Source organism: Pelodiscus sinensis, chromosome 17 (genome assembly GCF_049634645.1).
Source record: "Pelodiscus sinensis isolate JC-2024 chromosome 17, ASM4963464v1, whole genome shotgun sequence".
NCBI classification, from domain to species: domain Eukaryota; kingdom Metazoa; phylum Chordata; order Testudines; family Trionychidae; genus Pelodiscus; species Pelodiscus sinensis.
The window spans coordinates 30,336,850-30,364,426 of record NC_134727.1 but is presented as its reverse complement, the minus strand read 5'-3'; the positions used below and the strand labels follow the sequence as shown (position 1 = coordinate 30,364,426).

At 41.5% G+C, this 27,577-nt stretch overlaps 1 protein-coding gene and 1 non-coding gene across 7 annotated transcripts in view; one reads left to right on the top strand and one right to left on the bottom strand.

Moving 5' to 3' along the window:
* Positions 1-20,444, top strand: part of LOC112544636 (uncharacterized) — a 132,270-nt gene extending 111,826 nt beyond the window's left edge. The window contains exon 3 of the transcript XR_012896374.1: positions 20,325-20,444. This is a non-coding gene — a transcript (uncharacterized LOC112544636). The remainder of the gene's footprint in view (positions 1-20,324) is intronic.
* SMAD5 (SMAD family member 5) overlaps positions 6,295-27,577 on the bottom strand; it is a 42,272-nt gene continuing 20,989 nt past the window's right edge. For 3 of the 6 annotated variants that reach the window (XM_006116021.4, XM_075900438.1, XM_025181192.2), the window contains exons 3-8: positions 18,430-18,980; positions 17,507-17,758; positions 16,730-16,849; positions 15,776-15,997; positions 10,978-11,234; positions 6,295-6,561 (exon numbers count right to left, since the gene is read on the bottom strand). In XM_006116021.4, coding sequence (XP_006116083.1) covers positions 6,418-6,561; positions 10,978-11,234; positions 15,776-15,997; positions 16,730-16,849; positions 17,507-17,758; positions 18,430-18,832 — 1,398 coding nt within the window. In that variant the 5' untranslated portion in view covers positions 18,833-18,980 and the 3' untranslated portion in view covers positions 6,295-6,417. Of the gene's footprint in view, positions 6,562-10,977; positions 11,235-15,775; positions 15,998-16,729; positions 16,850-17,506; positions 17,759-18,429; positions 18,981-20,040; positions 20,137-27,577 lie in introns of those variants that run through there. The other 3 variants (XM_075900442.1, XM_075900440.1, XM_075900439.1) reach the window with 3 other exon arrangements.

Below are 27,577 nucleotides of genomic sequence, written 5' to 3'. Positions count from 1 at the left end.
AATTGTAGGGATCCTGTCTCTAAAAGGAGTTGTGGGTGCAGAGCAAGGGAGGTTGTAAGTTTGTAGGGAAGGGGCAGTTGCAGTACTGCTATCCTTACTTCTGCACTGGTGCTGGTAGTGGTGCCACCTTCAGAGCTGGGCAACTGCAGAGCAGCAGCTGCTGTCTAAGAGGCCAGCCCTCAAGACAAAAGTTGTCACCAGCAGCAGTACAGAAGGGTGGTATAATATATTATTGCCACCCTTACTTTTGTGCTATTGCTGAAAGGAGGTTGCCTTCGGAGTCGGGAACCTGGGTAACAGCAGCATTTCTCCAGCTATCCAGCTCTGAGGGCAGCACAGAAGTGAACGTGGGAATACTGCAACCCCCTCCTTATTACCTTGTGACCATCCTACAACTACCTTTTGGGTCAGGACCTCCATTTTGAGAAATGCTGGTCTCCCCTGTGTAATCCGTACACTATAGGGGGAAAGCACACCAAAAAGACCAGATTTCATAAGCCATATGAATCTGAATTTGGTAGAGTCCTACAGATAAGATTTTATGCATGGCAAACAATTGCTGTAAAATTGCTGGTATTTTATCCATAGTATATTCAGTGATTTATAAAAATACATTATAAAAAACATTGTACATAAGCCAATTTCATTAGTGACGTTCCTTAATATGTTTTAGTCAGCTTACCTCAGAAACCAGATGACAAAAGAATACTCTCTCAAATAAACAATTGTATTTAATTACATTCAGTTTTAAAATCCTACAATGTGGGGAGATTCCTAGAGGGACCTGTATAGTAATGATGAGAAGTTCCTCAAGGAAAACCATTTCTGGAAACTATGCAAGAGTTCTAAAAACATGGGCATTCATTATGTTTGAAAAATGGGACTATAGCTAATCCTCACCCTAGGGCCTGATCTTGCATGTGCGCTGGTATGCTCAAATCCTATTGTTCTAGGAAGCATGTAACCAGTTTCTTTAGACATGCAGAATAGTCTCAAGTAGGGCTGTCAAGCGATTAAAAAAAATTAATCGCAACTAATCGCACTGTTAAAGAATAATAAAACTCCAGCTGGCCCCGGGCTCCACGTTGTGCTGCCCCTTTGAAACACCTCTGCTGCATTTTAAAGGGGCACGGGAGCCTGGGATCAGCTGTGCAGGTGCTGCCCCTTTGAAACGCGGAATTTCAAAGGTCAGCACAATGCGGAGCCTGCGGTCAGCTGGAATTCCTAGATGACCCCTAGGCATTGTGCATCGCTGCCGCCAAGGCATTTCAAAGGGTCAGCACCGTGAGAGCCCAGGATCAGATTAGCTGGAGTCCCCAATTGTCCCCGGGCTCACTGACAGCATTTCAAAGGGACAGCACTGCACTGAGTCTGGGGTCAGCTGGGGACTCCAGCTGATCCCAGCCTCCACTGTGCTGCCCCTTTGAAATGCCCTGGTGGTGTTTTAAAGGGGCAGTGCTGCAGAAATGCCTGCGATTAATGTGCATTAAAAAAATTAACATGTTAATTGTGCTTTGCGTTAATCGCAGGCATTAACATGCGTTAATTGACAGCCCTAATCTCAAATGTTCCAATCAAACTGTCAATGGAATTAAATTTCTAATTCTCACTTCTATAAGGAGCAATACCTATAACACGTCAGTGGCCACAATTACAATAATGAAGATTTTATGGGTCATTATACCTTGTAGGAAATTCAGATTATACTTTTTCAAACATACCTATATAGACATAGACATGTATAAGTACTGGACGCAGCTGATAAATTATGTTTAGAGCAAAACAGGAAAAAAAGCCATTCTGAAAGGGGAATTTTCATGTTTATTCAAATATGGGCAGCAGTATGCAAAATATATCTTTAAAAACGAAAACTAAAGTTAGAGTTAACAAAATGAAGACAGTTAAATGAAAAAACCTTGTTGCTAAAACCATGTTTACTACTATGTAAACAGAAGCATAAAGGTTATGTTATCAATAAACATAAAAGCAGATTTCTGGAGAAGCATAATAAAGCACAGTTACATTGTAACACAATGATTTAGTCTATCAATTTGAATTCAGAATGGGTTTCCTCCATAAGGAAAGAGACTTCATGACTACCAAAAAAAGAAAGTAAAAACTAACTTTCCTTTCAGGAAAACCATTTAAAATGGGTTTTATTTATTGAAGACTGCTAGCTATAAAACACTAGTTTCCAGAGTATTTCAAGCTAGGCAAATCTTGACATGTTATTTTTTCCAGCCATAGACTACAAAACACTATTTTTTTTTTGGTAGGAAAACAAGTTTTACACTCTAACTATGGAAAGAGATCAATAGTTTCAGGCAACAGACCAAGCATTAAGATGGGGTTTGTTTGTTTTTTTAAGAAATCCTAAAGCAATCACTATATGTAAGCAGCTCAATTATTTTGACTAACTAGTCATTCTGAAAAAAAAAAGTTCTGTTCAACCATACCAAAAAAGGTACAGATTGTGTAGAACCAATCTCATAACCCAATGTTGCCCCTTATCTTCAATTAAGTGAATGTAATACTCATAAAAATTCTGGATTGATAACTCGTAAGGCTGAAGTCTTCCCTCCAAACTTTCACTCAGAGGGGTAGCCATGTTAGTCTATCTAGAAAAACAATGAGTCCTGTGGTACCTTAAAGACTAACAGACTTATTTGGGCATAAACTTTCATGGGTAAAAACCATTGAAATACATGGAGTGGAAGTCACAGCAGCTTTATGAGTAGGCCAAAATGGTAGTTATGTATTTGCCTGTTCCATCTTTTGAGCTCTCTGATGGTATTACCAATAAGACTAATAATTGCCGATGGTAAGAAATAGAAACATGCCCACCAAAGATTGAAGTCAGTTATCCTGTATAAATAAGGTAAAATAATTTTTTAAAAGAGTAACATTGAGTCTGACCAGTGTTGGGTTTTAATTCCCAAGATCCTGACCCATTTAGTTTCTACCTACAACATTATACCTGCTAGCAGGGGCGGCCCTAGACTAGCTGCCAGCAACTGGAACCTTAGGTGAACCATGGAATCAGCGCCCCCACCTCCAAACCCCTCAATGATATTACACCACCATTTGGCACCCTATTTAACTTGGCACCCGCCTAGTTCACCTATACAGACAGGCCACCCCTTCCTGCTAGCAATAAACTCACAAGCATAGCATGATAGGTTTAAATTTTATGACGGCAAAGCTGGTAGCACCTATTTAGTGTCAAGCAGTTCTCTGTCCGCTTATCCTCCGAGATGTGTGCACTGTGGTACACCCCTCCAGATATAACTAAACATATCGTGGCTCTGCACCATAAAAGTTAGAAAACTAGAAATCTTTTACAGAGGCCTCATATTTATGATAAGCACCAATTTTAAAGCTCAACAGCAGCCCTTAGCTGGCATATTTCTGCAAAAGAGTATGTATGAGCAAGAAGGCAGCGGGTATGAACACCTCAGGAATGGAGATTGTTCTGAAAGATTCATTAACCCTACACTAAACATTATGGCTATTCTTTCAAAAGTTTACAACTGAACAATGACTTTACAGCCTTGAAACTTTACTATGATGAAAAATGCTGCTTTCCCCTTTTTCTAGTAGTTTAACTGCATTTGATTTGGGGGGGACGGGACAGGGGAGGAGAAGGTGGGGGGGGAGGGGGAAATCTCTGCTGTCTGATTGCAAACTTCCAGTTCCAAATGAGGTATCTGGTTGACTGGACACTGCATTACTCTGATGTTCATAACGCTGAGGTTCTACTGTATTGCTAAGGTTATAATAGCCTGGCTATTTGTGCATTAGTTTCTCATTAGGCACTGGCTCAGGCTCATGTACTCATTCCTGAATCATTTTTTAAAATTTAAGCATATACAGGAGCATAGAGGAAGCCAATATAAAAGTCAACCTTGGATGACTTACTATAGGTCCTTCAACTGAGATTTGACTCTAAGCTGATGTGTCATGACATTCAGAAAATTTATTTAAGAAAACATATAGTAGATATAGAATTATATGTAGATTCACAAAACTTAAATATGGATGTAGGAAAATGTTTTGACTATGGAAGCCCTGATCTTACGGGCAACATCTGAATTTGTAACTTTTAAAAACCAAAACAAAAAACCCATACACATCATTGGTTGAAGTTCAAAGGAATAAATAATGGTCTAGAACAGTGTTTCTCAACCAGCTGTATGAGTACCCTCAGGTGTACATGAGAGAAGTCTGGGGAGTACATCAACAACTGAAATTTGGAGAAAACTGAATTTTTGTTTTAAGTTTTACAGTGCTTTCTTATTTTTTTTACTTTTTACACCCAAAAATTTCATGCTTGGCTACAATTAAGTTGTTTAAACAAATGTGTTGCGATGGAAAAAAATTGTGTGTTTGAAAACTAAGTATTCAGGGTACAAATGTTTTGTTTTTTTTAAAGGGGGTACTTATGATTTTTTTGGGGAAAAGGGGGTACTTTATAAAAAAAAGGTTGAGAAACACTGGTCTACAAGATAAATGACAAAGTAATATCACTCCCTTTTTTCCTGAAAACATTTTATTTAAAGTGTTTAAGATCAAGTACAAATACTTATTCCTGTACAAGACAGCATTATAGATGTGTGAAAGTTATCTATTTAGCTTTATTCCTTTAAGGCATTTCATAAGAAACGATCATGATCTGTAAACAATTTTGTTCCTTGAAAAAGATTTACTTATGTACTATGTGATACAGTGATTTACCACATTTAAGCACAAACTTTATCATTCAATAAAAGGACACAAGAACAACTTAAGTAATCAATACCCTGGGACTGCAGTAATTAGCTACATAAAGCATCCTTTAGTAAGTACGTGAGTTTGGGTTTTCAGGCTACCTCCCAAATCTTTTATCTTTTAGTGGATAAGAAACAGGTTTTGGATAGAGAAAGGGGAAGGTGAAGAAGATACATAACAGGCCTGACACTCTGTACATAAAAACATTAGACTTAAAGAATTGAGCCATAATTCATTTCACTTAGTATTCTCCACAACATATTTATTTCTCTCATTAGGAAAAGGAGTTACTCTCAGATTTCTCCCTTTTTTATTTAGTGTTTGTGTTGAAAGGCTGGGCATTGTAATTCACTCGGTGAAGCAACACATACAGCAGGCAGCTGTAATACAAGTCTTCTCACAGTCATACACCAGTGTGGGAGAAAGGGCAATTGAATCCCTATCTACATTCAATCATTAGTGTCTCTGCTAAGAATGCCAACTTTAGGCCTAGATTACAGGAGGGGAAAAATTCATCAGGAATGGGATGAAGTTCACCATTTCACACAGGACAAGTCTTGACAGTAATGATTTTTGGTAATTGCCTACTCCACTTGCATTTGATCTATAAATAAAAGGCTCTGCACTCAATCACCAATTTGCTAAGCCATTCAGTCTTCAAACAGTACGAAAATGAGAGATTAATCAAATATGTATTGGATATGAAGTACAGGGTCATCACTAATACTGCATAATAACTGCTAAATGATTCAAGAGGCTTAAATATGCCAATTCTGGATAGGTAAAACAGATACGTAGAGAACTTAGCTCCTTTGCAATGCAAGTTCTGCCATTTATAAAAAATAGAGTTTATGCTAAAATACAAAAGGGTACCTAAAAAAGCTAGGTCTTGGCAATTACATCCAAAAGAGCATAGGTGTATATAGTCCACAGCAGTGCGAAAAGTTTACCTTTATCAATTACTCTTTAACTGGTGGTTAAAAGTAGTATTAAAAAATTGGAATGGGACAAGGCTAATAATTGATATTCTATAATGTATATGGTGTTTATGGCTGCATGTTCCAAAAGTTAAAGCAAATGTTTTACATCATCCATCTGTAAAAAAAGTATTTCAAGATGTGTACACTTAAATCACATTGTTCAAATTGAGGCAAACTTAGCTGTAATAAAGGCTAATTTTTTACTACAGACATCTTCCATAAGATGTTACACAGCTACATATTTAATACTGATTGAAATCTGGAGCCACGTGTGTTAAAAGAGAATGTAGAGCTCAAGTAACACTAAAATCTATTATATGTATTTACTCCTAAAGTCTGCCTTCAAAACTCTTGTCCCAATGTGACAATGAGGAAGATGTTCCCGTTAGACCTATGCCTGTAAGTTTCATATAGAGTGGGTGGGGGGAAGGAGAAGTGTTGCAAGTTTCTCATAAGACTCCAACCCACCGCAGGGCTCAACTATCATTTTAGGATCACAAGAACAAACTGAAATTTAAAAGTGAATCAATATGCAATGGAATTGGTCACAAAGGGGGTAAAAGTTAAACCCATATCTGTTCTCCATCTAGCTCACAGTATCCACACTGGAAGTTTCCCTAGAATTAAAAATAAGTCCACCAAAGATACAATTGAAGGTAATACTGCAGCTCTATGAAACTGAAGAGATGGGATTAAGAGGTGAGCCCATTTGTGTAAGTACTTTATCCAGCCACTGAAGGGGCCCATGAAGATGAATTTCTATCCAGCATGGCGTGCTTGTGACATCTTGCCGGTGATATTCCGCTCCCCAACCCTATAAAAATGAAGAAATGTTATACCTTTAACATGAGTGTATACTCTCAATCCAATTTTGCCAATAGGAAATACAAAGTTAGACTATTAGACATTTACAGGTATTAAGAGACAACCCTTCCCCCCCCCCCAATACAAGCAAAAAAGGTTGTAATTTGAGGAAAAAAGGAAAACAAAGAGGAAGGAGGGTGTTGAGGGTAAAGGCACTGAACTATGACTCAGGAACTCTGGGTTCTGATTCTGACTCAAGACTTAAGTAACCGTTGCCAAGGTTAATCCCGGTGTCTAATTTCTCCATTTATAAAATGGGTATAAGAACATAAGAATGGCCATACTGGGTCAGACCAAAGGTCCATCCAGCCCAGTACCCTGTCTGCCAACAGTGGCCAATGCCAGGTGTCCCAGAGGGAGTGAATCAAACAGGTAATGATCAAGTGATCTCTCTTCTGCCATCCATCTCCACCCTCTGACAAACAGAGGCTAGGGACACCATTCCTTACCCATATTGGCTAATAGCCATTAATGGACTTAACTAGATAAATTCATGGAGGTTCTCTTTTAAACCCTGTTATAGTCCTAGCCTTCACAACCTCCTCAGGCAAGGAGTTCCACAGATTGACTATGCTCTGTGTGAAGAACTTCCTTTTAATTGTTTTAAACCTGCTGCCCGTTAGTTTCATTTGATGGCCCCTAGTTCTTATATTATGGGCAAAAGTAAATAGCTTTTCCTTATTTACTCTCTCCACACTACTCATGATTTTATAGACCTCTATCATATCTTCCCCCCCCCTTGTCTCCTCTTTTCCAAGCTGAAAAGTCCCAGCCTCTTTAATCTCTCATATGGGACCCGTTCCAAACCCCTAATCATTTTAGTTGCCCTTCTCTGAACCTTTTCTAATGCCAGTATATCTTTTTTGAAATAAGGAGACCACGTGTGTACGCAGTATTCAAGATGTGGGCGTACCATGGACTTATATAAGGGCAACAAGATATTCTCCATCTTATTCTCTATCCCGCTTTTTAAGAGATTCCTAACATCCTGTTTGCTTTGACTGCTGCTGCTCACTGTGTGGATATCTTCAGAGAACTATCCACGATGACTCCAAGATCTCTTTCCTGATTAGTTGTAGCTAAATTAGCCCCCATCATATTATATGTATAGTTGGGGTTATTTTTTCCAATGTGCATTACTTTACATTTATCCACATTAAATTTCATTTGCCATTTTGTTGCCCAATCACTTAGTTTTGTGAGATCTTTTTGAAGTTCTTCACAGTCTGTTCTGGTCTTAACTCCCTTGAGCAGTTTAGTATCCTCCACAAACTTTGCCACTTCACTGTTTACCCCTTTCTCCAGATCATTTATGAATAAATTGAATAGGCTTGGTCCTTGGACTGACCTTGAGGAACACCACTAGTTACACCTCTCCATTCTGAACATTTACTATTTATTTCTACCCTTTGTCTCCTGTCTTAACCAATTGTCAATCCATGAAAGGATCTTCCCTCTTATCCCACGACAACTTAATTTACATATGAGCCTTTGGTGAGGGACCTTGTCAAAGGCTTTCTGGAAATCTAAGTATACTATATCTACTGGATCCCCCTTGTCCACGTTTGTTGACCTCTTCAAAGAACTCTAATAGATTAGCAAGACATAATTTCCCTTTACAGAAACCATGTTGACTTTTGCCCAACAAATTACATTCTTTTACGTGTCTGACAATTTTATTCTTTACTATTGTTTCAACTAATTTGCCCAGTACTGATGTTAGACTTACTGGTCTGTAATTGCCAGGATCGCCTCTAGAGCCCTTTTTAAATATTGGCATTACATTAGCTATCCTCCAGTCATTGGGTACAGAAGCTGATTTAAAGGATAGGTTACAAACTATAGTTAATAGTTCCGCAATTGCACATTTGAGTTTTCAGAACTCTTGGGTGAATGCCATCTGGTCCTGGTGACTTGTTACTGTTAAGTTTATCAATTAATTCCAAAATCTCCTCTAATGACACTTCAATCTGTGACAAGTCCTCAGATTTGTCACCTACAAAGGATGGGTCAGGTTTGGGAATCTCCCTAACATCCTCATCCGTGAAGACTGAAGCAAAGAATTCATTTAGTTTCTCTACAATTACTTTCTCATCTTTAAGTGCTCCTTTTGTATCTCGATCATCCAGGGGCCCCACTGGTTGTTTAGCAAGCTTCCTGCTACTGATGTACTTAAACAATTTGTTATTACCTTTTGAGATTTTGGCTAGCTGTTCTTTAAACTCCTTTTTGGAGTTGAATACTTCCTCTCTCCTAACTTCTGTTGTTTAAGCTCTTTGGGGAAAAGACTGTCAGCATGAAGTTTGTAAAGTATACAACAGGATACGGTTCCAATCTAATTTTGGGCTCCTAGGGATTACCATGAAACAGGTACATAACAGGATAAAGTACTAACATAACATTGTACAAGATAATTAATAGACTCCAAGTGAGAGAGGCTGTAATTCCACAAGTTATTGGACTTGACGCAGGTATTAACTCAGGGAAGTACTATTGCTTGTGCTATACAGCTTGTCAGACTAGGTGATTAATGGTCCTTTCTGGCCTTTAATCTATGAATTATCTTTAGAAGCCCAGAAGAATTCTTTACTTCTGAGACTTTCTTTATAAATTAGAGCCATGTTTTTCCCCCCTTCAGACCATCAGGACAGATGCTTTTTTACTATGATTAACACCAAGTGAATTATCAAAGTTCTTTGTGAGAACAAGGATATTCCCACACATTCCACAGGATACTGTACAAGAACCACACAGACAGGTTGGAAGAGTGGCCGCCACAAGCAATGAAACTTAAGAGCATCACTGCTCCATGACACTAACACAAATTACTTTACAAATGTGCTAAATCTACTGTGCTGTAGGGATGTTAAAGGTTAATCAGTAAATCTCACCCCTTACAGGTTACAGTTAACTGGTAAGGGCTGTAGCCCCCAACCATAGGTGGTCCAGCCCGTGTGCCCCAGGCAGGGGAGCACCACCACCCCAGCCAGGGCAGCTCTAGCCGATAGGGGTGGGAGAACAAGGGGGGAGGGCAGGTGGGCTGGAGTGCCCCTCACCCAGCTCATTTAATCAGTTAACTGATTTAAATTAATGTTTAACCAGTTAGTTGTGATGTAAAATCCCATTTGTGCGCATTACCCATCAAAACACCCTCTCTTCTTTAAAAAAGAGATCAAGGAGAGGAAGTGGCTACAGGAGAATAAAGAGGCGACATGGGCCAGTCTGCTCAGCTTCTAGGACAAGAAGGAAGATGAGCAGTGGCAGTGTCCCCTGGCTGCTCGTAGCCAGCCCTGGGAGACTGACTCACTTGCGCCACAAGACAGCAAGCTGCGAACCATCCGGTCCACAGGACAGTATGTGCCCCAGATCTGGTTTCCCAGCACCACTGCATGAAAGCGAATCGGGATGAGCGGGGCAGGGAAGATGCCAGTTGGGCTGTTAGGTCAACTTCCCAGCCTTCTTTACGGATACAGGCCCTGGTTCTTCCTTCCCGAGAGGGCCCAGGGGTACTGCGGTGAGGCCGGGGAGGCTCCCTTGCTGTGTTGCACCAGTGGAGTTTTGTTTAGGCTGCAATGGAGGGTGAGAGCGAGGTTGCCTACCCACCACGACAGGAGGTTCGGCAGGCATAGCCTCCTATTCAACTTTAAATACTCAATATTGAGCATATTTTTAAAGACCAGATGCAGAAGAGCTTATTGCAACAAGTCACCTTTTTTACTATATTAAGAGTCAGATCAGTTACTAATACAAAGCCATTTTTTTAAAACTCATGATATTGAAGGATTTCTTTTTTAAGAAAGGCACAATCTGGCTGCATACATTTTAAAAAGTAAGTTTCTCTTCATTCTACTAAAAACGTATATTGAAGGCCCAAGGGATTGATGAAATGTATGTGTCTATGATCTGAAGCTTTATTGGGAGAAAGAACCAAGGAAGGCACGAGGAGGAGTTAAACTGTCATTCATATATTTTTTTTCTTCATTTTTCTCATATCACGGCCAAGTTGGTGGTCCAGCAGGCCACATTATTTTTGCTCCATTAGCGTATGTGCACATTACAAGTTTCCTTAGAAAGTGGAAGTTTACAAGTTATAGCACGTTTCTGATCTGAGAAAGGAACCATTTAATATAACCAGATGGAGCAGGCGGCCTACTGAACTACTATGGCAAAGCATACTCATCTGGCAAGTATAAAGATCAAACAATAATGCTACTCCAACATAAGGAGTCAGACTAAAACGCAGAAGTGTTACTATTTTGCACAAAGTTATTTGTGATGTATCAAAGTCAATCTGAATAATTTGCTTGAACCTCTCTCATTCCAGAGAGAATTTAAATGCTTAGATACAAAATCAAAATGTATTTACCTTTACAAAACTCATTCGAATGGTGCACATTTTGGTGAGCTCATACACTGCCTCAAATCCATGGTTGACAGACTGAGCTAAAAGCTGAGCAAATTCCTGATTGTTAAAAATTTTTAGGCTGCAGCCACTGGGAATCTTGCATACAGTTGTAGGGTGAAATCCATGATGGTAGTTGCAGTTCCTGCTCTGTACAAATATGCTGCTATCACTTAAGCACTCAGCATACACTTCCCCACCTACGTAGTAGAGATGAACGCCTTAAAAACAAAAAGGGGAAAGGGGGAAGAAGAAATCAGATAAAAAGTTGTTTTAAGTTAAGCTGTATTAGTGCAAATAACTCTTGAGCTCCAAGACAATTTAGTCAGCCTTCTATTTGAAGAGCTTCCTGAAAAACTAGGTTTCCATATGCAAATAAGCCATATATATGGCATAATGCACTCATCTCAAACTATTTCATTTTATATCAGTCCACTAGATGGCCTTCTCTCATCAATTATAAGACAGATTGCACAGTGTCCAACCCAAAACAGCACTAGGCATCCCAGAATAGATGCAAAGACTACAAATGTATCTCCGTCACACACAACTTTCAAGATGCCCGTCTCAATACGCAATGTACCTCAGTGCACTAAAATGCCCCAATAGCAATTATGTGAGTGCCACCAGACAATTGTTACACTCTTGAATGAACTCATAAGAAAATGATAAATGACAAAAAACATGGTATCACCTGTAAATGAATATTTTTCACAAAGCAATCACTCTGTATCTGACCCATTAGTCCTTTTCCTCAAAGGAAACTTGTATAGTTTCAAAAGATGAACTTGGTAGCTTAAATTAACAGCTTTCTAAACACTAAGGCTGCATCTAGACCAGCATGATTTTGCACAAAAGCGACTGCTTTTGCGCAAAATCTTGCCGCCTGTCTACACTGGCTGCGAGTATTTGCGCAAGAACACTGACTTTGTAATGTACAAAATCAGTGGTTCTTGCACAAATACTCTGACGCTCCCACTCAGGGATAAGCCCTCTTGCGCAAGTTTTCTTGCGCAAGAGGGCCAGTGTAAACAGCAACGTTAATTTCTTGCGCAACAAAGTTCAATGGCTAAAATGGCCATCGGAGCTTTCTTGCGCAAGAGAGCATCTACACAGGCACGGATGCTTTTGTGCAAAAGCAAATCTTTTGCGCAAAGGCACATGCCAGTACAGGCAGTCCCCGGGTTACGTACAAGATAGGGACTGTAGGTTTGTTCTTAAGTTGAATCTGTATGTAAGTCAGAACTGGCGTCCAGATTCAGCCGCTGCTGAAACTGACCAGTGGCTGATTCCAGGAAGCCCGGGGCAGAGCAACTCTGCCTCAGGCTTCCTGTAGTCAGCCGCTGGTCAGTTTCAGCAGCGACTGACTTGGGGACGCCTGGGGCAGAGCAGCTGGGGTGCTGCCGGGTTGGTCCAGTAGCACCAAGAGTGGCGCTGCAGGACCAACCGGCAGCCCCCAGCTGCTCTACCACAGGTGTCCCAAGAAAAGCCTGGTCTGCTGGGGGGGCGCGCACTAGCTGCTCCCCTTCCCCCCCCCCCGAAGACCAGGGAGATGCGGGCGGCGGGACCGAGACGCGCCGGAGACCCGCCGCCCCGGTCCTCCACGTCTCCCTGGTCTGCTGGCCCCCCCTTCCCCCCGCCCAGCAGACCAGGGAGACGTGGAGCAGCTTTTCTCGCCCCGGAGGACGCGGGCGGCGGGACCGCAGCGCGTCTGGTCGGTCCTGCCGCCCGTGTCCTCCAGGGCGAGAAAAGTCCCGTTCGTAAGTGCGGATCCGACATAAGTCGGATCCGCGTAACCCGGGGACTGCCTGTATAGACACTCTCTTGCACAAATGTTTTTCCGTTAAAAGTTTTTGGGCAAAAACATGCCAGTCTAGATGCAGCCTAAGAGTGATGAAAAGGAGACATCATGGATGTATGGCTTATTACTACAATCTATAGCCATCTAACAGTCTCCTGCCAGCTAATTTCCCCTCCCCTCTGTGACTGGAAATTTATTAAGGGGTCACTTAATTGTGAATGGCTCCTTGGAATGTGTTAAGCTTCTTATGCTATACTATCTGTTCCATCTTGTGTTTAGTTGTGACACTCATGTTTCCCAGACCAGAAGAAATACAAGCTTTTGAATTTACAGAGCTGCTCAACAGACGCTGATCAAATAAAAGCTATTCCCTCACCTATCTTGTCCCTAGTATCATAAGACCCACACAGCAACAACACTGCATACAGGCAGTCCCTGAGTTTCGTGGATCCGACTTATGTCGGATCCGTACTTATGAACGGGGCTTTTCTCGCCCCGGAGGACGCGGGCGGCGGGACCGCCCAGACGCGCCGCCGCCCCACCGCCCATGTCCTCCAGGGCGAGAAAAGCAGTTGCCCGTCTCCCTGGTCTGCTGGGTGGGCGGGCCCCCCAGCAGACCAGGGAGACGCGGAGCAAAGCCGCGGATGATGCGGGAGGCGGGACCATGGCGCGTCTGGGCCATCCCGCCGCCCGCGTCTCTCTGGTCTGCTGGGGGGGGGGGGGGGGGTGCAGCTAGTTTCCCCCCCCACCCCAGCAGACCAGGCTTTTCTCGCGGACGCCTGTGCTAGAGCAGCTAGGGCGCTGCCGGGTTGGTCCCACAGCACCGCTCCTCGGCGCTACTGGACCAACCCGGCAGCACCCCAGCTGCTCTGCCCCAGACGTCCTGATTCAGCCGCTGCTGGTCAGTTTCAGCAGCGGCTGAATCAGGACGCCTGGGGCAGAGCAGCTGGGGTGCTGCCGGGTTGGTCCAGTAGCGCCGAGGTGCGGCACTGCAGGGACCTACCCGGCAGCACCCCAGGTGCTCTGTTCCAGGCATCCAGATTCAGCCGCTGTTGAAACTGATCAGCGGCTGATTCCAGGAAGCCCGGGGCAGAGAAACTCTGCCTCGGGCTTCCTATAGTCAGCCGCTGGTCAGTTTCAGCAGCGGCTGAATCTGGACGCCAGTTCCGACTTACGTAGAAATTCAACTTAAGAACAAACCTACAGTCCCTAACTTGTACGTAACTTGGGGACTGCCTGTATAACAAAGGAAGACCTGAGCTGCTCTTTCAGGCTGACGGCTATTGGTGAACCTCATCAGGCCCACTGGGAGTCTGGGATAGGATAAAGTTCGGGGGCAAGGAACTTGAAAGCACACTCCTCTGTTAGTTAACACGTGGCTTACAGTGGCTTTGAGCACAGGCCTCTCCCCCATATAAATCTATTCTATTCTGCTTCTTTCCTGCCTCTCTACTTAGATGGCCTTCCAGCTAAAAGTAAGGTAGTGGTTGGGTGTCTCAGAGATTTTACTGGAGACTAGAGGTACACAAGCAGGCTACAACAGAAATGTCCGCTTCTCCAGATGAAAATAAAACTCAAAATGAAGAAATCACTTAAAAAAAAAAAAAAAAAAAAAGAGAGAATTAATTTAAGTCTTATAGCTGAAACAGTAGAAGCAGTAAGATAAGTAGAAAATGTAATTCTATTCCTTTATAAAGTTAACAGAAGTCATCGTACAAAATTCACCTGCATCAAGAAAAAAGTCTGAGGTATAGCTGTATTAGTCTGCATCTGCAAAAACAATAAGGAATCCTGTGACACTTTGAAGACTAACAGATTTGAGCATAAGCTTTTGTGGGTAAAACCCATTTTGTCCAATGCATGGAGTGGAAATCAGTCTGGTTTTGGGACAGTGACAACGCTTAATTTTAACTCTTAAGATTAGAGATTTTAACTTTAAGGTTTTCACTTATGACTAGGTAGACAGACTTACATTAGCAGAGTGTGTATTAACAAGTATTACACAGCCGATCTTTTGATGGTTCCAGTAGTCCACCTCAGAAGTACCCCAAAAGAAAAATGCTGTATTCCTTGCTATAGTACCTTTGGCTTTCCAAGGCCAAATGTTTCATATTGACCAATGATAATGAGAATAATCTAAACAATTGTAAGTACTAAAATGCTCTTTCTAAAGCATAGCAGTAAGAAAAGAGTTTTCTTTTTAGAGGCATGAAAAAGGCAAGGCACATAAAGGGGCATTTTAAAAATTCACTAACATACTTTAAGAGATTAAGCAGGCTTCATCGGTCTGAAAACTGCATGTCTATATAGTACTTTCAGGTGAAAAGTATGGCAGATCCAGAGAAACTGCAAGATGCTATCAGACCTATCAAATCCGGGAACACCCTATGCCTCCACCATCTTAGATTCACTCTCATAAAACAAATCCTTACAACCTTATTTTACTTTGCTTTCAACTTATCCTGGATATTTAAATATACCATACAACACTTGAATAGCCTGTGTGAATGGAGAACAAAACTCTAAAATATTAAACAGCAGCAAGAACTTTTTCCTAAGGAACAAATCTAAAATGGTAGCTGTATATATGAAACTTGACAGATACTCAGGACCTACAATTGTGCTGAAGTGCTGGCACTAAACACTGAATACTTACAACAAGCTTGTTCGCTAAAAGTACTCTCCCTACTCTAAAATATGGGTTTTTTTTAATATATTGTACATAGTTTAGGTTAGTTACTGGGATTCTGAGAGCAGCATTCTCCAATGTTTATCACATATATACACAATGTGTATGTCACAACTTGTTTTAAATAATATACCTGGAGAAAGGGTTTGTGTGTCTCTGAAATCACCATATATAATTTCATTGTTGCACATTTCAATATGCCTTTTTTCAAATGAAATTTTTGTCAATCTATTGCTATCTTAAAGGAGGCATAAAGAACATTTATGAATTACCTTTTCCAATATGTCGTCTAGTGTTCTCAATAGTTGAGTTGCGATTGACATTGGACAACAAACCTAAGCAGAATCTGTTTTTATTATTAGAAGGATCTGTAAAGCCATCCACTAGGACACTGGTGGAAGATGCATGAAAAGCCTCTCCAACGCGATTGTTTAATTCATAGTACACTATTGAACACCAGTGCTTGGGCTCTTCATAAGCAACAGGCTGAACATCTATAATACAATTAAATGAAATATGTCAATATGTATTTCAATTTAGAAGTATTTAACAATCCTTTTCACATAGCAGTAAAAAATTGATTCCACAATCTCACATTTGTATCTTATGTTCAGACTTGAAAGGCAGTATGATGCAGTTAAAAATGACACTACCAATTTTTAAAAATGGTAATACCACCTTCAGGTCCTAAAAAGTTTTATTTCACAATCGATCACTTTGTTTTGGTGTCTCCCTCTTCCTGAGACTTCGGTGAAACTCATGCAAACAAAGTGGGTCAAGAAAAACGTTTTCTTTATAAAACCTATTTATAAATTGACTTTTTGAGGCCTGATTTCTAGGGATGTGGAGCAAACAACTCCATGTCCAATCAAAGGTAAGAGACAGGATCTGAACAACTGGGGGCGGAGGGTGGGGGAAAAAAATAAATCACACCCCTACTTATTGAAAGTGCAATTCAAAAAGAGGATTTTTGTTTTTTTGTTGGCTGATTTAAAAGCAGCCAACCAATAAAATGGTGTAAAAGTGAACTGGATAGGGTTTGTTTCACTTGCATTCTCTTTCTGGTGGCAGGTGATTCTGGTACAAACCTGAACTTCTTCCATTGTCATATGCAAGTTATTTCTACTTAACCATGCTTAAATTTACTCCAAGTAAGTCAACTCTGAATCTGGCTGTCATCATTAAAGAAACCAACCAAAAATGTATTGTCCACCATATTATCTTACCTCTGCTGGATATATTTGGCATAATTTGAGGAATCATGGTGTTGCTTGTGTCCATAGACTGTGAACTATCCTGTCCCATTTGATCCTCAGGGGGCATATATGCAGGAGGTGGAGTATCAGCTTAAAACAAGGAAAAATGCAGAAGTTAAAACTATAAATGAAGACTGACAAATAGATACCATCAAGCGGAGCATAAGGCCTTGCTTTGCTCACCCAGCTAGAACCACTAATTTTGTCAGGTGCTTGGTCATTAGATGAGTATATACACACACATGCTTAGCTAGATGTAGGAATTTATTACAAGTCCCAATTCTTCAGCACAACTCATTACTGCAGTTTGAGGTCTTAAAAAATTACCATTCCATATTACTGGATGATGTTTAATATAAGGTATGCCTCCATGATCTCAGAATGTGTTAACATCAAATTCCTTCTGATTTTAAAAAGGACTGTTACATATTAACTTATTTCTTCTCTGCATTGCACCTCATTTAAAAACACTAAATTCATTCAATAACCCCATGTTTCCATATTCTAGTGATACCTTAAGAAGGTTTTTGGCAAAATAAAAACTGCAATAATTCACAAGAGTTCTTTCCAACCCGTATCAAAAGACTAAGGAAAGTAGTAACGATTAACAGAGTACAAGAATCAGTTGATATTAAGCCAATATCAATTGATACCAGAAACAGAGGCAAAAAGGGAATCACAAAAGCTTTTGGTATTATAAGCATATTTTTAATTTCTCAGCAGAGTTCAGGTACAGACTGTTCTCACCTGGTAGCTGAAATGGACTAGATGGTCCAGAACTAGCAGGGGAACTTGGGTAAGTGCTGCTCACTGGAGACGGCGGGTAGGGACTGTTTGGTGAAATGGAAAATGGAGTGCTGTTGGGTTGCTGGAAAGAATCTGGAAATGTAGCATTGTGTGGCATGTGCGGTTCATTGTGGCTTAGGTTCCTGAACTGAACTAGAAGGCTGTGCTGTGGATTGAATTCACTATGTCTAGGTACTAACACTGGAGGTAGAACTAAAAAACAAAAAACAAAACAAAAAGTTATGCACAAAATTTAAAAAATTGTTAAATACAGCTATAATGAACAGCATAAAATAATGAACAATCTATTCACTAACTATAATTAACGAGTTCCCATTATCAGCTGAGAAGGAACAAGAAAAAGGTTACAAAAGATTTAACTATTACTTACAATTTGTGGGTTTCTAAAAATCTCTTTTAAAAAACATGGACTCTATTTCTTGCCAGACTTAATTCATACTTCACAGCATGAAAACTAGTCATATTTTGCTAGTTTAGCGAGCTGCTTTAAAAAAAAAAAAAAAAAAAAAAAACAGAACATGCATACTAAGTGAAAAGTACTAATAATTTTAAAGGATTAGTGTACTCCTAACACTCCATATTCTCAAAAAAAAGAGATTAAGTCTTCAGTTGACTACTTTTGTATTTAGAGCCAAATGCTTGTTACAATAAAGTCAATGAGTAAGCCAGGATTTAGAAAAATCTTCCATAGATCATATGCTACACAGTAAACTGTAGTTGTAAAGTTTTTACCAGGCAACTCCACCCATTCTAACCTGAATGTTATATTCCACTCCACCCGTGCCCCAGGGAATTTAAATTGGCAAAGCAACACTGACTGTGATTAATTTTTTCAGGCTATAGACATCAATGCTCAAACTTACCAGGGCTCTCTACCCTTTTATAGTGGTATGGATTGATACAAACTTCCTTCTGTTTAGATCCAAAAGGAAATTCACAAATATCCAATGGCTTCAATTCATGATGACTCTGTAGATCAGGCCAACGCCACACACGACAGTATATAACATGGGGCAGACCTTTTCTGTGAGAAACTTGAAGTCTCCCATCTAAAGAACGAGGAATAGTAACGCATTTGCTGGGTTGTCCAGGACTGCTCAAAGCTTTTTCCAATTCTTCCATAGCACCCTTTTTCTTTTTCAACTTTTTTACCAAGGCATCAACTGCCTTTTCCGCCCATTTTTCCTCTTCATCTCCTTGTTTCCAGCCCAATAAGCGCTTTACAGCTGGGCTAGTAAAAGAGAACAAACTGGCCATTGACGTCATTTGACACAAGTCTTCAAAAAACCTTTCTATAAATAAACATCAGTGTCTACAAGAAGCAACTGACCAAACTATTTTTGTCTTGGAAGACAACACCTGATCGAATAGTTGTCACTCATAAATCAAAAGGGATGATTCTTCTTATTTAATCCTGTTAAAAAAACCAAAAAACATATCAAGTAGTTAGCAACTAGGGGGGTTGTTTGTTTTTTGATGACAGAGAAGAAGGCAGAACTAAAAACAATTCATATATTAAAATAGGAAGAATGATTATTTCCACTCTTCATGTTACATTCAATTTTTGGCCTTTAAAACACACTCTACCCACCCATCCACCCACACTGGCTTCCTTCTAATCAAGGGGAAAATTTTAAGTCTCCTTTCAGACTATCAGTGCTACTTTTAGGGAGAAAGAGTGATTTCCAAGAGATGCAAGGTACTCCTCTCCATTACGTAACTTTAGATTTTCTGACACTAGCTTTTTATAGAATGCAGTTGAGTAGCTATAGCCTAGGCAAAAACCATGTACAAAACTTACTTGCCTAATGGCTAAAAAGTTTGCTAGACTACAGACAGAAGAACTAATCCTCCTCACCAAGAGGTAGATGAAGATAACTTGGGAGACATGAGTAACCAGCAAGTTCCAAGGACAATACTCTAGAGCAACAGTTCTCAACCAGGTAGGTGTATGCAGAGATTTTTCATAGGGTACCTGAACTCAGCTAGTTGCCTAGTTTTACAACAGACTACATTAAAAGCACTAGCTAAATCAGTACAAACTAAAATTTCATATAAATGATGTGTTCATACATCTCTATATCCTAAAATGTAAATGCACTATTTGTTGCAATTGATTTATTTTATAGCTATGTGGTCAAAATGAAAACACGTGCAATTTTTCAGTAGCAGTGTGCTGTGACATTGGTCTGATTTTGTAAGCAAGTAGTTTTTTAGTGAAGCAAAACTTGAGGGTATTCAAGAGAAAAATCAGACTCCTGAAAAGAGTACAGTAGTTTGGAAAGTTTGGGAGACACTGTGCTGGAGAAACCTGCCATCACTTTACTGGCATGAAGGATTCTGAAACTTCTACTTGGGTGCTATTCTTGGACTCTTCTTCAGTATTCCATTTTTTTTTGTAGCTGACTAATAATGAGGAAATTGGAGGAACAACTGAGAATAGCTTAAAAAAGAATTTAGACATGGTCAATCACCTTGGCCACTTCAGTTATACACCTCCCCAGTCTTCTGGCTGCTGGGACAGGGATTATAAGGAGAGGATTTTCAGGCTTTTGTAATATGTTTTCTTCCTAAAAAGGAGAAGACACACTCTGCAGAATAAGTGCCAGAAATAAGACCTTTACCAAACTGTTTGAGGGAGTTAATTTAAACAATACTGTTCTGTACACAATGTCAAAGAAACAGTGTTCACACACTGCCCTGTTTTACAATACCTATCGGATTCTGGTGTAAACCTGTGTTTTGTTTTCTTTTAAAGAGAGTAAAGATGACACGAGGAAATGATGTGCTGTGGCAAGTGGCTGATAAGAACTCATGAAGTCCCTTGTGAATATTATACAAGCAAGTACAGACAATGAGCAGCTGGCAGCAAGAGCAGAACTAAGAGAAAGGATGTTAACAACAAAAGATGCTTCCTTTCTTGCTACAGAGACTGCCAAACAATACTGTCTCAGCATTTGGTAAACTCTGGTGAATGAGAGCACCTAACATTTTGAAACACTGAATCTACATATAGGAGAGGGAAAAAAATCCGTATAAGCATATCAGTACAATACAAGATAAATTACTTTCAAGATGTCACTACTCACATACCACTGTCTTTAATAATCAGAATTTTAGTTCCTTTTATGGGTTGCAAAAAGTAGAGGTAAATTAGAATATTTAAATAAGTTGGTGGCATTTAACTTCTCCACACTATCAGACAGCTTTAAAAATATACAGGGATAACAAAGGGAATCTTCCTAATATTTAAACACCAGAAGACTTACCCAGCATTGCTCTGCTCCTTAACTCAAATTTTGTTTTTCTTCATTTAACTCATTTTTCTGGTGAGGGGGTGGAAGGATTGGGGGGGGGGGGAGGGTTCAGTATGCAGGCTGCCCTGGAGAGAGAGAAAAATGCCAGCCCCCTCTCACTGCAGCAGGGGGGGGGGGGTGAGGGGGGTGAGAAACACCTGTCAATGGCTGCTGCAGCAGGCAGACAATCTCTGAAATATAAAGTAGATAGCTGTCCCTTTCTCCACCCCTGCTCCCTGCTGGCCCAGTGGAGTTATAGCTGTCCCAATCCCCATCTCTGGCCCCTTGCTGCCACCCTGTGGTCATTATGCATTTAACTCTCTCCTACCAGACCCCTCCCTTTCCATTTTATGAGAAATAATCCAATTCCATGCACATTGCATTATCATGGCATAACCAAACCCTGACCTTGCTTTTAAGTTCGGTAAGAGGTCCTAGCTCTTACCATTTAGGAGTTCTTGAACAAAAATTCAGACATTTCTAAAATATATAGTATGAATTAACCATCAGAAAAGGCAATTTCTTCTGCCTTTGATATTCACATTTACACATCAAAAGCTATGAATGGGACACATCCAGCCTGGCTTACTTAGCATTATTAAAACTGGACCTTTTGCTGTTATATATACTATGGATTCTGTAATTTCCACTCAAACTCATCTGATGGGTTTTACCCATGAAAGCTCATGATAACAATACATTTGTTAGTGTCTAGGGTGTCACAAGACTGCTTATTGTTTTTAAAGTTACAGACTAACACAGCAATCCTCCTGAGACTTGTTTAAATTCCAGTTTACTACACTGGTTATTACAATTTCACTGCATTAGTAGCAATTAAAGCATTAACCTAAGCCTACATCAAATAACAATTTTGCATATCAGCCAAGTAATTTGGAACAAAACCATCGATACTATATCCACATGTGGATGATCTTCTACTCTCTTCCCACCCACAAAAATAAAGGAACACATTTTGCCATGATTAAAATTAAAATCCGAATGCTACTTTGCACACCCCCTCTATAGCAGTGGTCCCCAACCTTTTGGGGCTGCCCAGGCGCCCGGGGCCAGCACTGGCATGTGCTGCAACCCCGGGCAGGGGGCCGCCCAGGCCGGCACCAGCATGTGCCGCAACCTAGGGGCAAGGGCCGCCCAGGCGCGGGGCCAGCCCAGATTGTTCCGCAGGCACACATAAAAGGCCCAGCAGGCACCATGTGCCCACGGGCACCGTACAGGAAGAAAAACTATCCTAGATAGCCTACCTCTCAATTCAGCATTTATTTGTATGAAAGTTCTAGGTCCGTGGTCACCAACCAGTAGATCGTGAGCTACCGGTAGATCTCAGGGGCTCTAAGGGTACATCTAGACTACATGCCTCTGTCGCCAGCTGATCAGCTGTTTGTCGGCTCAGCGCGGCAGCCATGTAAATTTAAATAAAGCGGCGATTATTTAAATAGCCGCTTCATTTTACTATGTCGGGTAGCCTAATCTACATGTCTCTGGCGACAGAGGCATGTAGTCTAGACGTACCCAAAGAGTAGCTCTTGAGCCCTCTCTGAACAGTACATTTACATTAGATTTCCTCCTTTGAGGAGCCCCAGAGGAGGCTGAACCGCGCTCCAGCTGATTGGGCGGCTTCCCCTCTGCGCCTGCCCACATGGAGCTTGGTGGCACCCTGGCTGACCACCATGGCCAGCTGGCCGGGCAGCCACTTTTCTTCGCTCCAGCCCGGCTGCCCTGCGGTCAGTCCGGAGGGAGCGCGGGTAGGAGGCTTCCCTCCATGGCTGGTGTTGGGAACTCCATGCCCCAAACTTGTCCCCCACCCTCCTGGCCCCCTGTTCCCTCTCCCTTGCCCCCCCCCCCCGGCCCTGCTGCAGAAACCTGCCCCCCCTCCTGCAGAAACTTGTCCCCCAGCACCCTGCCCCCCCCTGCAGAAACCAGTTCCTTCTGGCACCCTGTCTCCTGCTGCAGAAACCTGTCTTAGCACCCTGCCCCCTCTCCCCTGCCCCCACTGGCACCCTGTTCCCTGCTCCAGAACCCACTAGCACTTCTCCCCAGTACTGTGTCCCCTGCTCCCAAATGACTTTTCTATGGGTCAGTGACACCTGAGTCAAGGCAGGTTCCCTGCCATTCTCATAAATATAGACAATGCAGAAACTTTTTGTGTTTAACATAGTATTCTATCTAAAAATGAAGCCTGGCCAACAAACCCCCAATTGGGGCCAAGCCCCCATCTGGCCACAACCACTCCTGCACTCCCCCTTCCCCAGACCCTAGATCTGAGCCTATCAAACACTGGAACCTCATGCCCTCAGCCCCTCACATACCCCAACCCAAATTCCTGCACCCTCACATCCACAAGCCTGTGGCTTCCTTAGTATCCCAACACTGCCTAGCCTGGAGCCCCCTCCCTGAGCCAGTGTCCCCTTCTCCTCCACCTCCTGCATCCAGATTTCCTCCCAGAGCTTGCACCTCTCACCCCTTCCCACACTCAAATCCCTCATTCCCACCCCAGAGCCTACACATCCTGTCTCAACACAGCAAGGGTCCAGCTAGACTGCAGGAGTTTTTCAGGATTCTGGAGATATCCCAGAAAAACTCTTCTGCATCCAGGGTTGCATTTGTTCTTCCGCTTTTTTAGTGGAAGAGCAAACAGGCTCTTTTGGTCACCCCTATATTCCTCTTTACACAAGGAATAAGGTGGCTTCCAAAAGAAGGGTTTTTTTTCCCTAACATTTGGTCCAGTGTAGACAGGCCAAATGTTGGAAAAACTTTTTCCTACAGAAGAATAAAAAAAATAAAATAAGCAGCAGTATAAGGATAGCAAATGATGGAGAGGAGGAGAATAGAGAGGGTGGGGCTTCAAGGAAGGGGCAGGGCGGTAGATCTTGGCTTGGTCTGTCATTTAAAAAGTGATCTTGGGTGTAAAAAGGTTGGAGACCACTGTTCTAGGTGGTTTGCCTAAGTAATAAGGAATTCAAAACCAAAAACAATGTCAGTAGAAACCCGAGCATGTAAAATGTATCATACTAACAAAAGAGGGAAAAAAAGGATAGGTGTTACTTTGCACTTATTCTGCACTCCATAACCATTTCACATTACAAGTGCTAAATAACAATCAGTCACAACTAGTTTCCAGGTTAAAAAAGAAGAGGGATATGATAAATAGTTTTCATGGTATTTTAGAGAAAGTTTTGTTTCCTTATCTGAATGATCATGCATATGGAAAGCCTTTACACATATACATCCTTACTAGGGATGTGAAGGAATAGTTGACTACCAGATAAGCAGAAGCTTATCAGGTAGCACGATCGACTATTCAATCATCCCTCCCCCTCCTGCCCCTCTGCACTCTTGAAAGGGCAGAGAGGAGCCTGCTAGCAAAGATGCTGGCTCATTCTCCGGACCCCTGCCGGGTCTCAGGATAACCCTCATACTGCCACTCTGCATTTTAAAAAGGGACACAGAAGTAGCAATCGTTCTCCCCTTCCCCCAATCCACCTCACACTGCTCCTCTGCACTTTTAAAGGGACACAGCCGGGGCATTCACAAGCCGACTGCCATGTCCCATTTAAAAGTGCAGAGGGGCAACATGAAGTGGATGGGGGCGCAGTCCGGCTGCCGTGGCTGTGTCCCTTTTAAAAATGCAGAGTGGCAGCCGGGAGTTGTGCTCAGACACAGTCTGAGCTGTAATGAGCACTTAAAGCACCCTTCCTTAACGACTAGTAGATGGAAATTAGATCAACTACTTGACTAGTAAATTAATCAAGACTTCACATCTTTAATCCTTACAAGTGACATGAAACACAGAAAAGGAACAAAGGTTAGCCAAAATTAAGTTATTAAATTTGTATGCTTTTAATTAAAAAGAGCTCAATTGTAAGTAACTTACTTTCAAGATAGGAGCACAAATCATTTGCAACCTTTTATGAATGTCTGCCACTTTTAAATTTCCTTATGAATATTAATTCACTGTGTAAAGTAAATAAGCATCATTCCACACAGAATACCAGGGAAAGGAACAAAAACATTTTTCCCCAAACACATTCTATTTTTGACACGTTTTCACAAGCTTAATGTAACCAACCCTGTTACAAAAAAGAAAAGCAAAAATTATAAATTTTGCTATTTTAAATTACAGCTATCTTTCTGTCCTGAACACACACACACCACTAAATGCAGAGCACAGCCAGAGGAAACACTTATGAATTTTTATTGCACAGGCATACTTCAGAGATCCTTAAGCATTTAACTGATTTTAGGACATTTCCAGAAGTTTTCTTCTCTACTGTACTGAAAAGGCTGTCCTACGTGTCATGCACTAGAAGTGCAGAACATGTACTAACCAACAGTATTTTATTCTGCATGTGCCATGACAACATGCCATATATATCTGAAATGTTACCAATTTTATTCATATTCCTTGTGCAACGTTTGATTTAGGTACAGTTAGCAAGTGGCATTTAAAACTATAATGGAAGTGAGAAAAAAAGTAATTAAAGGCAAAGAATCCTTTATAACAATCAACCTAAGCTTATTTCCTGTTAAAAGTGCTTTAATGTTCTCAATTCTAGCAAAGAATGCATCAACTGGAAGGAAACAAGTGTCAACAGAATTTTGTTCAGTTTCTCGGTTTCCTAAAATCACATATGTGGAAGACAATGTTGGAGAGTTCAGTGGTTTCAAACTTGTTTTCTCATGACCCAATTGAAGAAAATTGTTGATACCCATGACTCAACATAATTTGACTAAAGCGTGGGCTCTGGAGTGGAGCCGAGTATGAGAGCTTTGGTGTGTAGGAGGGGGCTCCGGCCTGGGGTGCGACGGAAGACAGGGCCGGGCCAGGAGGGGTTACCTTGAATGACTCCCAGTCAGAGTGCAGCAAGAGTACTAAGGCAGGATTCCTGCCTCTCCCGGGACCACAAACCATCATGCTGCACCCCAGAAGCAGCCAAAACCAGGATCCCAGCAAACTGGAGTGTGGACCTAGTCCTCGGGGCAGGGGCACTATGTGGAGCTCTGTGTGCTCTCCTTTTCCCTCCACCTGACCTAGGAGACAGGCCTACTGCTGGCCACTTCTGGGGTGCAGTTCAATCTGTAGTGCCAGAAGCAGGCAGCCTGCTTTAGCACCCCTCATTGGTCATCTGATCACCCTGCAGCAGTGAGACCCAGTGCCTGATTGCATGATCCAGTACTCAGTTGCGACCCATAGTTTGAAAGCCATTGGGGTAGATATCATCTGCTTTCTTGCTCTGAATGCTCTGTAACCAGACTGCAAAACTATCAGGTCATGTATTCCTGATATCTAACAGCAGCAGGTTGAGACTTTTGGAATTCCTGTGGATCACTGAGAAATGATCATAACCATTCCCATTTTTCAGGAGAATGCCAAAAACTATAATGGATGTCTAGAAAGGTCTAGTTGTTGTGTCTTGTTAAAGGATACCATTGGGAAAGCATTTAATCGTAAGATTCTTTGTGCACACTTCTGGGTTGTTATTTAGAACAGCTGAAGAGAGGAAGAGCAATGGAAAGACAATCTCCTCCCTTCATGTGCCACTACGTGATGCAAAGAGGGACAAAACTCATATTGGAATTAGGGATGTGAATGACTAGTCCACTAGCAAATGTTATTTGGATAGTCAACACACTAGTCAACTAGTTGCTCCCCCCCACTGTTGCCTCTATCATAAAGAGTCAGCAATTGCGGGGGGGGGGGGGGAGATGAGGAAGGGGTACTTCAAAGCAGCAGTACGGTGTGGAACCCGGGATCTACTGCTTTAAAACACCATGTGCAGTCCAGGGTCAGCTGGGGACTCCCCTGTTGACCCAGGGCTCCACGTGGCACTGCTGCTTTGAAACATTGCGGAGATCATGGAGCCAGCAGGGGAGTGCTTGAGTCCCTTGCCCTGTGCTCCCTGCAGCACTTTTGCCTTTGAAGTGTATCAACTGTCCAAGGGCTGTTCCTATATTCCAAAGGCGGAAGAGCCCTTAACAAATCAAATATTTGATGCAAATTGCATCAATTATTCGATTCACCAACTAATCTAAATTTAACATCCCTAATTGGAGTCTGAGACTGTGGTGTTCAATAAGCCATTCCAAACTAGTTTTATCTTTTCACCATCTCTCAGTAATGGAATGCACCAAAAAAGTCTGATAAGACAAGTATCAGAGAGGTAGCTGAGTTAGTTTGTAAGGTGCCACAGATTCAGACTAGCAGATTTATTGGAGCATAAGCTTTCGTGGGCAGACCCACTTTGTCAGATGTATGTCTGATAAGACAGTTACTCTGATCCACGTTTTGTGCAACATTTTGCAATGTATAACCCATCTAGAGGGAAAGCTTTAAAATGAGAAAGTCCTCTCTCAACTATTTGGCTCATTCATGTTGCGTGGCAAGAATCCTTCTACGTGTTCTTCCAAACGGAAGTGAGAAATGGACAGTCCGAAGTGCTGAATAAAAACTCATTTACACAGGAATTTATGACTACACCCAACTATACTCAATCCATGTACTTGAAACATAGCCTTATACGAACAATAGCAAAATTGACTCAACCATTGTCAATTCATAGGTGGTTAATTGTACTAGATTGGCTTGTGAGATCCCCTTAACTTCACAGATGGGGATCTAAGAATTTCAACTAGACAAACTAAAAACAAAAATTGTTGTTAACTGAGCAGGGCTGTTGCTACACTTCAAAGGTGAAAA